At 44.3% G+C, this 16,525-nt stretch overlaps 1 protein-coding gene across 1 annotated transcript in view; it reads right to left on the bottom strand.

The window, feature by feature from the left end:
• The window catches only part of LOC124719779 (nuclear polyadenylated RNA-binding protein NAB2-like), a 120,353-nt gene extending 105,040 nt beyond the window's left edge, over window positions 1-15,313 (bottom strand). Inside the window, exon 1 of the mRNA XM_047244977.1 lies at window positions 15,309-15,313. Coding sequence (XP_047100933.1) covers window positions 15,309-15,313 — 5 coding nt within the window. The remainder of the gene's footprint in view (window positions 1-15,308) is intronic.
• Window positions 15,314-16,525: the final 1,212 nt, after the last annotated feature.

Genomic DNA, 16,525 nt, shown 5'->3' with positions numbered 1-16,525 from the left:
GATAAGCCTCGTAGAAACATGAAAACAATTCTTTTCACAGCATCGAGCATGGCATACAAATTCTGCATTTTTACATTTGCCACTGTACCATTACAATAGGAACTCAGCAGAACTGATCTGCTGCCAAATTAAGGGAATTGGCCCAAGAAATAACAAGACTTGCCAACTGCCAGACGTAGACTACTGGTACAAACGCACGCAGCTTTTTCACACGTCACGCCGAACGCTGGCGGGATACAGAACGGCTCGTCAAAAAAGGGGAAAATGGGGCGGCTGGTTGGCTTCGTGTATTCTGATGTCGATATGGTCGTTATCAACGTAGCAGGTGACACTTCCAGAACTGAAATGTATTTCTCCGACTCCGATAACGCAGGAGCTACGAGTTAACCAGATGACTGACTGTAATAAATACATTAGTGGCTTCAGTGTTCAACAGTACGCTGAAATCCCTGCAGTATGCTTTTACTTTACACACAGCTCGCTATGTTTAAGTTGGAAATTTTCATCACTCTTGTTTGTAATTAGAACACCATGTCAGGTGACAACAATTTTTGCATTTCATGCTTTCCGTCTGGTCACTGAAGAAGTGAGCGGTAGTGGTGGAGTTTCTCCAAATATAGTTTCATTCTCTTTAAAAATTAAATGACATTCGAAGCTGTCTTGTTTCTTTCCTCGTCTCTTTTTACATCCGAACTGCAACTGTTCACATCAATGCAGGTAAGTTGGACCGCTGGCTGGCCAGTGCTGTCCAAGTTTGATGCTCCGGTATAGCTGTTGTCCCGCATTATCGCTCCCTCTGTGTGCGTCACTATATGCAGATGTCATCATTTGGGAGACTTGTTGGGCTAAAAGAAGGCAGATGGAGTAATAGACGAATCGCTCGACATCTGAGGGGGAGTGATGCCACTATTTTCCTATGTTAGCAGGGATGGGTAAACAGTGGCCAAACATAGCATCAAGAAGGAAGTGCTTGACCTCGGGAGATGACAGAACGTGAGGTCGGAGCAGTCATCAGAGAGACACTCAGAGAGCCGGATTCATCATTATTGTCGAGCTGACGTGCAACTGGTACTTCATTTACTGCAGGGACCATTAACAGGCGGCTCACAGAAAGGGGCTGTGTTCACGTCGCCCCTGTACAGCATCAAGCTCGTATTCAGTGGTGTCAGGCACATTCGGCCTGGAATCCCATTGAGTCGAGTAGAATTGTCTTCAGTGATGAGTCCCACTTCGAACTGAGCCCCGAATACCAACAAACACTTGTCCTGAGATGCTGCAGACAGTGGTGGGATATCAAACAGACAGTCCCGCCATACGGGAGGACAATCAGGTGTTATCGTCTGGGGTGCTACTACATTTCCCAGTAAGACCTCTTTAGTTGACTTCTGTGGAACCCTTACAGCGCAGCGGTAAGTCGACGATATTCTATGCCCCGTTTTGTTGCCACACCATGGCCTGGTCATACTTTTCAGCAGGATAATGCCCGACGGCAAACGACGAGAGTTTCTACTGCTTTCCATGCCCCACCTTGACCAGCAAGGTCGCCAGAGCTCTGTCAACGTTTCGAGCACTATTAGCAGGGCCCTTCTGTCGGTATGATGCATTGATGATCTAACACGCAAGTTCCACATAATTTGGAAAGTCATTCGTCAGTAAGACATCCAACAACTCAATCAACCAATGACAAGTCGAATAACTGCTTGCATAAGGGGCAGAGGTGGACCGTCGAATCATTGGCTTGCTCAGTTTACAGAGCTCTTTCTCTTGAATAAATCATCTACTTTTCCTGAAATTGATATCATTTGTTTGTATGTATACGTACATTACATCCACCATTATCCGTCCCATTCTAATTCCTTCGTGGTATGTCGTTGTTTTTGTCTCAGAGTGTACACTAAATTAAGAGCAAAAAAAAAAGTGTCAACTTTTCTGTGGTGAATAACGCCACAGTGTTCTACAGAAAAATGCTATTCGAGAGCAGAGCGCAGTAGTACGTTTCTCTTAATTACAAAAAGTTATACAAATTCGGAATTACGCAAAATATGGCTACATCGAATTGGAGCGAAAGATACATTTTTCAGAGTCTGCTAGACTACATGAAGTAAATATATATTTCCCTCATAGTGGATTACTTAACATAGAAATCGTATGTAAAATTATGTGGGAAAAGAAGCAAGTGTTTTTTTTTGTAGTGCATCTAGCAACGTGATGGATTTCAGATGTAAACTTCACAAAACTAATCCACACTCAGTGCAAAATAAATTTTTTTTTTTCTTCGTCCTGTCTCCGATTAATACTGCTGTCTTGTGAAGTTTATGTTATTCATAATAGAGTTGTGTAAGGGTTTTAAATTCTAAATCACATTACATTTTTATATGTAGTTTCATATCTTAGCATACTTTTACACCTGATCAGTTTCAGATGAAGCTGGGGGATCTTGTTAATAAACTATATTTCACGCCTGAGGCACTGGCGTAGTTACGGAGTTCGGTAGCAAGCACGGTGTTTTAACTTGACAGACACAATCTCTCCTCCCGCCCCCCTCGACAACCGCACAAAAAGCTGAACAATTACTTCTGGGAGAGGTAGGGACAAATTTTTCGGAACAAGTGTTTAAGTAAACAAAATATAGTGTTTACAATTTTGTAAACAGTTATTATGAATGGATAGGAATATGTAAAACTCATTCTTGTAAATAACATAGTTTTAACTAGTTATTGATGAATCAGTACAAATAACAAGTGATCTTCTTATTGGTGGGTATGTTCAATATGTAATTTAGAGTTATTGTAACTTCTTATGTCGCAAATTTTTTATTGCTCCATCAGAATCGATATCTTTAGCACCACTATTTTGCATCGACAAAATTGTCATACTACACTGTGGTGACAAAAGTCATGGGATATCCCCTAATATCGTATCGGATCTCCGATTACACGACGTAGTGCAGCAACACGACGTGAGATGGACTCAGGAAGTCGCTGGAAGTCCCATGCAGACGTACTGAGCCTTGCTGCCTCTACAGCCATCCATAATAGTGAAAGTGTTGCTAGAGCAACATTTTGTAAACGAACTGACCTCCGAATTCTGTGCCATAGATGTTTGGTGGGAAAAATGTCGAGCGGTCTTGGCTACCAAATCATTTGCCGGAATACTTCATAATGTTCTTCTAACCAATCTCGAACAGTTCTGGCCCAGTGATATTTTTGATAGCATGAAGTCCATGAATTAAGCCAAACGGTCTCCAAGTAGCCGAACGTAGCCATTTCCAGTTAATGATCGGTTCAGTTGAACCAGAGGATACAGTCCATTCCGTATCAACACAGCCCAAGCCATTAAGGATGCATCATCACCTTGCACAGAGCCTTGTTGACAACTTGAGTCCATGGCTTTGTGGGGTCTGCACCACACTCGAACCCGCGGCACTGTCATAACGGATACTTTCGTCGTCCGTCCCACACTGATTTCTGTTATTATTCCACGCAGTGTATCTTTCTGTTAGCACTGACAGCTCTACACAAACACGCCTGCTCTCGGTCGTTACGTGAAGGCCGTCAGCCACTGCGTTGTGCGTAATGAGGAGAACGCCTGAAACTCGATATTTTCGGCACAATCTTGAAATTGTGGAAGTCAGAACACTGGACTCCCTAACCATTTCCGAAATGGAATGCCCCACGCGTCTAGCTCCAACTACCGTTCAGAGTTCAAAGCCTGTTACTTCTGGTCGCGCGGCCATAATCATGTCGGAAACCATTTCACATGAATCACGTGTTTACAAATGACAGCTCTGCCCATGCACTGCCCTTTTATGCCGTGTGTACGCGATACTATCGGCATCTGGATATGTTAATGACTTTTGTCGTGCTTGACTCATGGTAGACCAATGATAATATTAATTAGTTTGAATTTTAAATAACTCCTTTGATGTGAACACCACTGAAACACACCAAGTTCAGAAAAACTTTAGCACCAAAATGAGGATGGGAACAGATTCGACAAATCCATATTCAAAAACGAACTATAAGAACCCTAAAGATGTCCAAAAATGGATTCTTCTTTCTGAACTTTGCCAGTTTGCAGAAATCTTCTCATGTGGGAAATTTCTGCGAGGATACGATCTTCAGAAATCTCATCATAATTGTCCACTAAACTTTTTACAGTCATTCAAAATTCCATCTCTGAGGTTTTAGCCAGATTCCTGGGTCCTAAAAGTAGGAAACGATGTGATACACTTTCCATGGTTTTGCAATGGGTATCGACTACATTACGCTTGTTGGTTCTCTTCTGCTTATATTGCTGTGCTATTTCGGATCCTTACGAGATAGGATTGACAGAGGACATCGAAAAAGTTCAAAGACAAGCTGCTCCTATTCTGTTATCGCGAAATGAGGGACAAAGTGTCATCGGTATGATATGCGAGATGGGCTGACAGTTATTAAAACCAAGTGTTTTCCTTTTCGCCGAGTGGTTTTCACTGAAATCCAAACGCCACCTTTCTCCTCTGAACCGGAAATTATTTTGTTAGCAGGAAATTATCATCTTAGTAAAATAAGATAAATCAGTGCTCGCACAAATAGATTTAAGTGTTCGTTTTTCCCGCGAGCTTTTCGAGAATGGAACGGTAGTCAAATAGTCTGAAAGTGGTTCGATCAATCTTCCGCCATGCTCTTAAATGTGAACTGCAGAGTATTCACGTAGATACAGGTGTGCTTATTTTTCAAACTACTGTCAAGTGCGTGGAAGAAGCTACTTAGCGCTGTACAACGGTTGGGAAGACTGATATCAGACACCCTCCCCTCACCCTACCCCCTTGAAATCTTGATTGTGACGACACACTGATCAGTAACGTATCCTAAGGTATACGTTAGGGTAAAAGATGATAATTCGGTTGACTTTACAAATACCTGATAAATGTGGTGGTAACATATGGACCTATAGTTAACCTTACGTTAATGTTCGTGCCATATTTAAATATACACAACACATTTTCCCTCACAAGAAGTAAAAGTGCAAAGAAAATTGATAAAATGTATATTAAATAATGGACAAGGTTCCGACGAGAATTTTGATGTGTATTACACGCTCATATATAGCAGCGATGGAGGGATATTATACTGAGAGATGGAACACGTGTCGACTACGTAACTTATGGATTGTTTTTTCAATACTACGATATACAGGTAAGCTATTTGTGTGTGTCTCCAAGTACCGCACTTAAAAGAATTCCCGACGTCAGCTTTTAACTAGTATACCTGTACATCCCACTGTTTTCGTTTCCCCATCATCAACCCTAAAACACTTAACCGAATCTTTATCAACAACATGACGGAAAATTTAGGGCTATGGAACGGTTTTGACAAAGGGACGATGGACTTTTCATTGCCTGCTTTCAGTTTGCTTTACATTTACTTATCATTCCTTTGAAAAACGCGTAACGAGTTGAGAGACACAGCGAAGAAACAATCAGCTTGCACATTTTACAGGCGATAACATGGTATTTCGGTTGAATGAGACAAGTCACCTGGGCAGAAGCAGCGGGTGGCACACATAGCTGCCAGCACCTGTTAGTTGCCACTTGTAATTAATTAAATTGTAATATTTAATGTAACGGATCTCATAATTGCCTTATTACAGTGCTGAAGGATGCAACCCGTGAATTCGTCATCTGCGTTTCTACCTATGGCGATTCTCCAGTTTCTGTTTATTCATGCGTACCAAGTTCTTCTCTGCACCAATAGGCCCAGACCACAAAATTACACTGAGCCGTCCAAAACAATTTTTTTTTCTATTGTATTTCAATGCCCCATCTGGGGCGGGCTGGCAGCAGCGTTTGCGCTGCTCTCCAGCCAAAAGACATTAATCATACAACAGAACACATTTAAAATAACATAAAGGAGAGAATATGGCGTACATACATATAATAAGGGGGAACATCATGGAAGATAACAGAGGAAAGGGGGTCGACTGAAAAATGGAGATAAAAACCGTAACAAATTAGCGCACAGAAAACAAAACAACATGCTGGATCATAAATGTATGGACGGACCATGTAGCACATAACAATCACTGACAATGACACTATGTACAAGTCCAGCACACAATCAAAATCACACCTCCTGACCTACAGGAGAACAGCAGCAAACACAACACTGATGCACTACACTGATGACGACGACAGAGAGCATCTGCCAGGGGCATACATATGAGGAAGGACGGACGAAGAAGGGAAGAAGGGAGGGAGGGGAAAAGAGAGCAGAGAAGGGAGTGAGGGGAGGACATGGGGGTTACAGTTGGAAGGAAGCGTAGATGTCACAGCAAAGTTCAAAATCTGGGAGGTGCTAGAAATTGCCCTGATGAAGGAGATGGAGGATGTGATGGTTAAGAGAGGGAGGGATATAGCGATAAAGTCGCGACAATGGGCGAGGGGTGGAGAGGAAGGAGGAAACCAGGGGGTGAGAAGGAACAAGCCTGTGGACAGTGTAAAGGATGTGTAAATGTTGGAGGAGAAGGAGGAGGTGGGGGAAGAGGATGAGGTCATATCCAAAACTTTCATTACCCCTCAATAACTTTTTTCCTTTTTGGTTCCTTTATTCTTATTTCATTCCTCACACGAGATGGGCCTGCAGCGGCCTACATATGTGGTTCTTCAGCCAAATGGTACAACATTAGATACAATAGAAAACAATAGAAAATATATGTAGGGAAAAACATGGTGACAATATGTAACACTATAGAAATGAAGTCGTTCGTCTGTAGGCTTGGTATACACAAATGAGGTCAACAGTTAAAAAAAATGTAGACATCCAGTTGGAGACACAAACGTAGAAGGACACCGAAAAACACTGTTGAAGAAACAGTGGTGCACTGAACCACTGTGGTGAGGATCATCAGCGAAAAGGTAACCAACACACTGAAGAAGGGGGGGGGGCTGCCACTGAATGTAAGGAAAAGGCATGAGGGAAGGAGAAGGGGAAGGAGCCAGTGCGAGAGAGAAGGGTGGGGTGAGGGGAGAGGGTAGGTGTTGGAAGCCCTGGGAGGAGAAGTGGAGGAAGAGGGAGACAAGGGAGAGGGGAGAAAGGAAGGTTGGTAGAAGAGAGGGAGACCAGGAGGAAAAAAGGGGGAGATGGAGAGGGGGTTAGAGCTGGTAGGATGGCTAGATGGGGGAACAAAGACATCACAGGGAGGGGAAGTCGGCAGAAACCACACTGGGCGAGAGTGTGGAGAGTGTGAAGATGAAGAGCAGGCAGGACGCAAGAATACAGGCATGGCAGTGGGACAGGGTGGGCGCAGAGGCGAGAGACAAGTGGGTGTGGAGGATCGAGTCCGCAGGGGGTGTAAAGAATTTGTTTGAGGAAAAGGAGAAGGTGCGGGAAGGGAATCAAGTCAGAAAGGATCCACATGGAGGATGGGAGGCGGATGCAATAGGCAGGGCAGAGCACATGGCATTCAAGGATTTGGATGGACTTATAGTATGTGGGAGGGGCGGAAACCCAGGTGGGATAGGCATAGCAGAGGATGGGGCAGATGAGGGATTGATAAGTGTGGAAGAGAGTGGAGAAGTTGTAACCCCATGTTTGGGTGGAGAAGAGTTTAAGGAGACAGAGGCAGGTACGGGCCTCATCTTGGACTGCCCAGAGATGGGAGTCCAGGAATGGCGGCAGTTGAGGGTGACACCGAGATACTTGAGAGTTTGGGGTGAGGTTGATGGGGTGGCAATATATGGTTAGGAAAAAATCTAGGAGACGGAAGATAGGGGTGGTGTTCCCTACCATGATTGCCCGGGTTTTGGAAGGATTGATCATAAGCAACCACTGGTTACATCAAGCGGTGAACTGGTCAAGGTGGGATTGAAGAAGGCATTGGGAGCATTGGAGGGTGAGGCCGAGGGCAAGGAAGGCAGTCTCATCAGCAAATTGGAGAAGTTGGATGGGGTGGGGTGATGGCATGTTCGCCTTATAGAGGAGGTAAAGAAGAGGAGAGATGATGGAGCCCTGGGTCACACTGGCGAAAGGGTAGAAGATATAAGAGTCAGTATTGTGGATGGTAACATAGGAGGGTGGTGGGAGACGAAGGAGGCGACCAGACAGGCATAACTGATGTGAAGGGCGAAGGTTTGGAGCTTGAAAAGGAGACCGGAATGCCAGACATGGTATATGCAAGTTTAAGGTCAAGGAACATGAAGGTGCTGGAGCGATGGGAATTTAGTAGGCTGTCGAGGAGGTGCGAATGCCAGACACGGTTGTACGCACGTTTGAGGTCAAGGGACATGAAGACAGTGGAGCGATGGGAATTTAGTTGGCCGGAGAGGAGGTGGGTGAGATGGAGGAGGAGGTCATCAACAGAGAAGGAGGTTTGGAAGCCACATTGGATAGAGGGAAGGAGACAATGCAGGTGGAAGTGCTGGTGAATTCTTCAAGTGAAGATGGACTCCAAGTTATTGCTGAAGAGTGAGGGGATGGTAGGAGGAGCCATCAGTGGGTGGTTTGGTAGGATTGACGAACATCAGGATCCGGGAGGTTTTCTACAAGTTGCGGTAGTAGCCGATCATGAGGACCACATTATTGAGCACAGCCAGGATGGTGAGGAAAGATATGGGTGCCTCACAGAGATAGTGGTAGGTGACAGGGTCGTGACCAGGAATGGTGTAACGTTTAGTGTGAAGTGTGGCTATGGTGTCTTGTGTGGTGATGGGAATGTTAAGAGGTGTGTGTGGGATGTGGTCCAAGTACTGGAAGCAAAGGGCATGCGGGGGACCAGAGGTGTCAGTACAATCACAGACATCTGGGATGAGGGAGTAATCAAAGATGGGATCATCAGGAATAGTAAGGATATTGGACAGGTAGGAAGCAAAATGATTGGCCTTACTGAGGTTGTCAGGAAAAGGTTGATCATCATGGAGGAGGGGATACTGCGGGGAGGGATTAGATCCAGTAAGGCGATGGAAGGCTGACCAGTACTTGGATGATGTGATAGGGAGAGTATCACTTAGGTGGGTGCTGGTGCCAGTCCCAGCGTTTTTTGGCAGCGAGCAAATTTCGGATCCCACCCTAGAGTTGCCAGTGGCGATGGAGTGTGTCCCAGTCCCATGTGTGGAGAAAGTCATGGTAGAGATGGCAGGGTTCATGAAGGAGAAGGATGGCCTGTGGGGGTTAAGTGGGGCAGTGCAGGTGAATGAAGGTAATGGGGAAATGAGCTTCAACAGCCTCAGACAGGGTTTGGTGGAGAAAGCAGGTGGCATGGGTGACATCATCAGGATGCTGGAAGGCCAGAGGGTGGTCATCAAACCGGGTACCTAGGGTCGCCCGGTAGGCATTCTATTTAGCACGAGAGTAGTCGTGGACGAACTTTTGGGGAGGGTCGGTGCATGGAGCGAGGCGTGGGTTTCACCCATCTGTCACGATAAGGACGGGGAGATGGATGCTACCAATAGGGTCGAGAACATCCACTGTAAGGCCAGGACTATGTTGGGAGTGGTATTAGATTCGGGGAAGGTGTGGTGGGGGATGGGAAGGAAATCAGCTTGAAGTGAGGTGAGGAACTGATGCCACCATCCCAGCTCGGCGGTGGTACAACTGCAGATGTTTATGTTGGCGGCAATCACGTAGGAGGAGAAGGTGCAGTCAATGTGGGAAAGGATGTTAAATGGTATGGGGCCAGTGGCACGGACATAGATGGTGGCACAGGTTATGGTGAGGCCAGGGAAAAAGAGGCTGAGGTTAAAATGTTCAGTGGGGTCACGAAGGAGGATTTGGAGCCAAACAGGGACCTGGCGTAGGTGGCTGATGGCAACTCTGCCACGTGCAATCAGGAAGGGATTATCGGAGCAGTGAATGAAGTAGGGTGAAGTGCTTATGATACGCGGGGACTGGAGAAAAGTTTTATTGATGAGGAAGGCATCCACGTAGGGGGTCAGGAGGGTGTGCATGAGGAGATGATTGTTGGTAGCTAGAGAATGGATGTTACTGAACAAGATACGATGCTGCCATGACATGGTGAGGTTTAAGCTAGGATGTTGAGACGGGAGACCGGCTTGGGGAAATAACACAGCTCGCTACGTATTGCTCACAGGGGCATAGTGAGGATAAGATTAGAATAATTGCTCCACACATTCAAAAAATCCATCTTCCCGCACCCCATGTGCGAATCGAGCAGGAAAAAGCCCTAACAACAGGTACAATGGGACGTACCCCCTGACATGCATCTCACAGTCATTTGTAGAGTATAACTGTTGATTTTACTTATGGTCGTAGTTATTGTGCTAGTTCAGAATTAACTAACCTACTGCAAGAATTTCCAAAAGTTTGCATTGAAAACTTGCAGTAGCTACGAGTTTGCATTTGGTACATGTTAGCTCATATGTTTCTGTATACGGAAAGCAGATAATATAGTGAAGTAGAAGGATCACCAATACATAGACAGGAAAGAAAATACCAACACCAAGAAGGCGTTGTGCATTATAAACAAAAGCTGACAGGTGTGTTTCTACGTCTGAAAGATTATGTCTTTTCAGATTGCGTCACAGTCGCATAAGGGTGGTGCTAGTAGCTTCAGTTACCTCTGCTATTGGGTGTGCTGAATTGATGTTAGTCAAGAATGCCTTTCAAAACTGGTTCAAATGGCTGTAAGCACTATAGGACTTAACATCTGAGGCCATCAGTCCCCTAGACTCAGAACTACTTAAATCTAACTAACCTAAGGACATCACACACATCCATTCCCGAGGCAGGATTCGAATCTGCGACCATAGCAGCAGCGTGGTTCTGGACTTAAGCGCCTGGAACCGCTCGGCCGCAGCGGCCAACAACAATGCCTTTAAGGAGACAAAGATGCCATTATCAATGTCTCACTGAGTTTCAATGAGGCTGTATTATAGGGCTACGCAAAGCTGGATGTTCTGTCTGTGATACTGCAAAAAGACTAAGCTGGAAAGTGCTCACTGTACATTATTGCTGTCAGCAGTGGTCACGAAAATGTAGTCACAAGAAAAATGAGCTCCAGACAGGCACATTGGCACTTTCTAGAGGGATGACCATCGTGTTTGGCGTATGGTTATGGCGCAGCGTATTGCGTCTGCCCCAGGAGTGTAAGCAGCAGTTGGCACTATAGTGACACAACGAACTGTTAGAAACCAGTTGCCTCAAGAACAGCTCCGAGCCAGGCGCCTTGTAATGTGCACTCCACTGAACCCAAACCATCGCCATTTGCGACTTAATTAGTGTCAAGCAAGAGCTCATTGGATGGCAGGGTGCAGTTTGCTGTGTTTCCTCATGAGAGTTTCTTGTGTCGGTCGGTGCCAGTGATGGCCGTGTGTTGTTTAGGACTCGGCCAGCTGACGACCAGCAACCAACCTGTCAGTGTGATAGGCACAATAGACCTATACTTGGAGCTTTTGTCTGGAGTGCGACTTCGTATCACAGCAGGAGCACTCTCGTGGTTATCCCACGCATTCCGGCCGCAAATTTGTATGTAAGTCCGGTGATTCGATCTGTTGTGGTGCCATTCATGAAGAACATTCCAGTGGGTGTTTTCCAACAAGATAACACTCGACCGCACACAGCTATTGTAGCTCAATACACTGTTCAGAGAATCGACATGTTGCTTTAGCGTGCTCCACCACCGATCTGTCTGATCGAGCACATATGAGACATCATCGGACGACAGATCCAGTGCTATCCACAACCAGCATTAACCATACCGTTATTGACCGACCCAGTGCAACAGACATGGAACTCCACCCCATAAACTATAAACTGACACCTGAGACCTGCACAACACAGTACATCTACGTTTTCATGGTTTCAATCAACATTTTGGAACTTACACTGGTTAATAGTGTACTATCCCTTTGATTTGCGGCAGCTTATCTTGCACTTAAATTAACCTATGACCTTGCAGTGTTAATCACTGAAATATGTCACCAAAGCAAGTTTAGCCAAGAAATTTCATTACTCCACAGTAATTATTATTTGTTGGTGACATTTTTTCTTCTGTCAGCTATTTAACATTCTCTCTGTTCAACATCTGGACTCAATAAAGGGACATAGATGGTTAATTTACAGCCTTTCCCAATCGTACTTCACGACATCTTCTCGCTTGCAAAAGGATGCGCAAAGTATATTCACGTAAAAGCTTGAAAATTAACAGCAGTTTCCCCCTACGAAGCATACACTATGTGATCAAAAGTATCCGGAAACATTGCTGAAAATGACTTACAAGTTCGTGGCGCCCTCCATCGGTAATGCTGGAATTCAGTACAGTGTTGGCCCACCTTTAGCTTCGATCACAGCTTCCACTATTGCAGGCATACGTTCAATCAGGAGCTGGAAGGTTATTTCGGGAATGACAGCCCATTCTTCACGGCGTGCTGCACTGAGGAGAGGTATTGATGTCAGTCGGTGACGCCTGGCACGAAGTTACCATTCCAAAATATCCCAAAGGTGTTCTATAGGATTCAGGTCAAGACTCTGTTCAGGCCAGTCCTTTAGAGGGATGTTATTGTCGTGTAACCACTCCCCCACAGGCCGTGCATTACGAATAGGTGTTCGATCGTGTTGTAAGGTGCAATCGCCACCCCCGACTTGATCTTCAACAGTGGGAGCAAGAAGGTGGTTAAAACATCAATGTAGGTCCGTGCTGTGATAGTGCAACACAAAACAACAAGGGGTGCAAGCCTCCTCCATGAAAAACACGACCACTCCATAACACCACCACCTCCGAAGATTACTGTTGGCATTACATACACTAGCAGATGACGTTCACCGGACATTCGCCATACCCGCACCCTGTTCATTGAATCGCCAGATTGTGTACCGTGATTTGTCACTCCACACAACGTTTTTCCACTGTTCAATCGTCCAATGTTTACTCTCCTTACACCGAGCGGGGCATCGTTTGACATTTACCGGCGTGATGTGTGGCTTATGAACAGCTGCTCGACCATGAAATCCAAGTTTTCTGACCTGCTGCCTGACTTTCATAGTACTTGCAGTGGATCCTGATGCAGTTTTGAATTCCTGTGTGACAGTCAGGATAGATGTCTGCCTACCACACATAATGATCCTCTCCAATTGACGGTGGTCTCTGCGAGTCAACAGACGAGGTCGATCTGTACGCTTTTGTGCTGTATATGTTACTTCTAGTTTCCACTCCACTATCACATCGGAAACAGTGCACCTAGGTATGTTTAGGAGTGGGGAAATTTCGCATACAGACTTATGACACAGGTGATACCCAATCACTTGACCATGTTCAAAGTCTGCGAATTCTTGACCATGTTCAAAGTCTGTGAGTTCCGCGGAGCGTCCCATTCTGCTCTTTCATGATGTCACTGATGTGGAGTACCTGGCAGTAGGTAGCTGCACAATGCAGCACAGAGCTGGTTGATGTGGTGAATGGTATCTGTGGATCTGAATGCCTATACCAGTTTCTTTGGGGCCTGAGTGCATAAAAACCATCATAAAAATTAGAAATCTAGATTCCAGATTAGTATTATTTTGTCAAATAAAGGGCGCTCAGCCCAATCATGTCGATTTGTCATTCCACTCCCAGCATCATTGTACATACATTTATCCATTTGCTGCCATGGATTAAGTAGCTAGAATTGTCTGCGATTGCTGTGTGTTTACGTACTAAGAAAAACCCGGCTTTCCGTTCCAATCTATCACGTAGTCTTTTGGCAATCTGCGGAGCACTCAGAATGGGCCTGTATGTGTTTGGTAGAAATCAGACACGTGTTCTTCAGACGATAGTTTCGTTGTTTTGTCCATCAGTAGCTCAGCAGAGTGGGAGGGGAAGAGCAGAGAGGAGCTTAAACAAGTGTCTAGGCACATGAAGATAAAGTGGGCCTGGTTGTGAGAGTAAGTGGCGTAGCAATTGAAATGGAAGACTGAGCAGCAGCAAGGGAGATCTGCTGGATTGTATGGGGATGTTGCAGTGGGTGGATATTCTGCAGAACAATGGTCAGGAACCAGATGTCTTCAGCTGTAGGGGGAGGGTGGAGGAAATTGATGGGATGGATGGGCTGGTCAATGTGGTGAATGGGGACAGTGAGCTCAGGATTGGTGAGAGGGGGTTTGGCTTTGCATTTGGAGGAGTGGGTGGGGTGGAATTCGTAGCAGGTGTTGCAGGAAGGAGGAGACCAAGGTTAGGACATTGTTTAAGGTCGTGGGAGGAACTCCACGAGGTAATGGTGAATGCAGGGCAAGTAGAAGTGTAAATGATGGTGCTAGTGGGTGTGTCCATGATGAAATTCGTTGTCCACTGGCAATAGGAGTCACTCAAATGGGAAAATAGACAAATATGGAGGCTGGCTGTGACGAGGACGGGGGGGGGGGGGGGGCGCCGGCGGCGGCTGCAGCCGGCAGGCAGATGGCAAAGGCACCTTGAGAGTAGCCCGGGTGGAATAATCCTCCGATTTGGAAGTGAGGGGATCCAACCCTCGAGATGTTAATTTTATTCCCTTACTGAATTCAATCCCCCCTGGCGATAGACGCGTAAAGCCCAAATAAGAAAAGAGAAAAAAAAAAACACATTATGGGAAGATAACAAACGATATAAAAAGGCAATAAAACGGTGACTTTGTTAAAAACGGTGAAGTGGCGGAAAAGTTGCAGAAGTTAGAGAAAATATGGGATTGATGACGCTAATGAAGGCATACAGAAAGTACAGAGGCAAAATTTAAAAAACATTGCGACGTTACGTTTTCTGTTTGCAACAACCATGCGTGAGGGCCCACCGGCGACTGTTTCAACAAACCTAATCGTAGTTCTCCTATCAACACCACCAAGGAACAAAGCCTCGCTACGCCTGCTGTGACATCACAGATCTGCGACTGAGTTCAGAAACTAGCACTGAAGTAGCGGAAGGGAATGCACATTCGCTATTTGACTAATGATAGAAGTAACGAAAACAATGAAACCTTCAACTAAGAGAGTAGTGCATACTGTATCACCTAGATTGTAAATGATGAACTGTGGCGTAACACGATTGAGTGAAAAAGATTTATATAAATATTGGATCCTGTATCTTGAAAGGCAGTTCATATAGTCACCACTACCTACTTCTTAGAATTTTAAGCACTTATAGCGTCACCTTGCTGCTGATTAGATCTTACAATTAGGTAACCAACGCAATATTTCGACTACCTAAGGAATAATGATTTTCCTCCAATTAAAAAAAAAAAAAAAAAAAAAAAAAAAAACACTAGGTCCTTCAAAATTCGCCTACAAATAATATAAATCATTTATCCTATTTTTTCAGTCACCACTACCTACTTTTTATGCGATGTACGTAAAATTTTAAGCACTTACAGCATTGCCTTGCTGCATATTCGATTTTATAATTAGGTAACCTTCCACATGATAGTTTAGACTACATAAGTAATAATGATTTTCCTTGATTGTTAGTAACATTACACTAGGACCTTAAAAATTCACCGCAAATAATGTAAATCATTTATTAAAAGTTTTTTCATTTAGTAACTTATGAAAAAGGGGCATGTGATACTTAACAAGCTTCACTTTAATAAGTAAATTTCCAGAAAACATTTATTTCACAATTTTTTGTGACAAGGAGTCAGCTGTCAAGACTTTTTCATTCTTTTATAAATACTTACATCTTTTGTCACACACACATCATTTTTTCGTTTTACAAAGTTGTTTAGTAAAATATTTGCACTGCAAGTCAATATACAATGTATGATAGATTCAAGAGAGTGACCTTTTAAACAATGGAAACCAAGAAGTAAGTCTTTTGGCACATTAATGGCTGCTTCTTTCACAAGCACATTTCTTTGATTTACTTGTTGCAGGAACAAATTTTTCCTTTTCTTTAAGAATTTTTTATAGTGTTAAGTATACATAGGAAACACATGTGACTACATCACTGCTAGGGTATGTTAAACCTCCCCTGTCATTTGCCATTATCAAATCATCTGCTTGTCTTGTTTCTTCAGATGTTACAAACCCTTCACAATATGGACAATTTATTTTAGATGCACTTGGTGTGAGCAATATAATGGAGTAATGGCCAAGTGTTTTCGTCTATTTCATCAACATCACTATCATCAACTACTACATTTAACAGCTCTGGGTTGTCGATATCTTGAAAGCCTGGGATGCTACAACAAGCAGCATCAACATAATTAGGTCTTACAACATCACCAAACACTTTGGACTTTAATACAAGAGGAAACATACTCTGTTCCCTTAATTTTCCTTGTTCCAAATACCTGCCTTAGCGATACATGGTAACTTCCCCCATTAAGTTGGCGGTATTTCCCAAACCTGTCCTTCAAACTGTCTGTCTGTATTTTCCCAAAGAGCAAATATGTTCGCTTCTTCTCACACAGCCAGTATTCACTAAAATCAATAAAGGCTGCAGTAGTATGTTTGAGAGCAAAGTGTGTTTCTCTGGTCAATTTCTTTCCTCCATTGCAATCTTCCCATGAACACAACCACGAGAGAAAGTTTCTCAAAAAGTCATGAATATGTTTTGAATTGAGAGTAATCTGTTCTTGGTGAACATT

The sequence above is a fragment of the Schistocerca piceifrons genome, chromosome 11 (assembly GCF_021461385.2).
Source record: "Schistocerca piceifrons isolate TAMUIC-IGC-003096 chromosome 11, iqSchPice1.1, whole genome shotgun sequence".
In the NCBI taxonomy this organism is placed as follows: domain Eukaryota; kingdom Metazoa; phylum Arthropoda; class Insecta; order Orthoptera; family Acrididae; genus Schistocerca; species Schistocerca piceifrons.
This window is presented reverse-complemented; position numbering and strand designations above follow the sequence as displayed.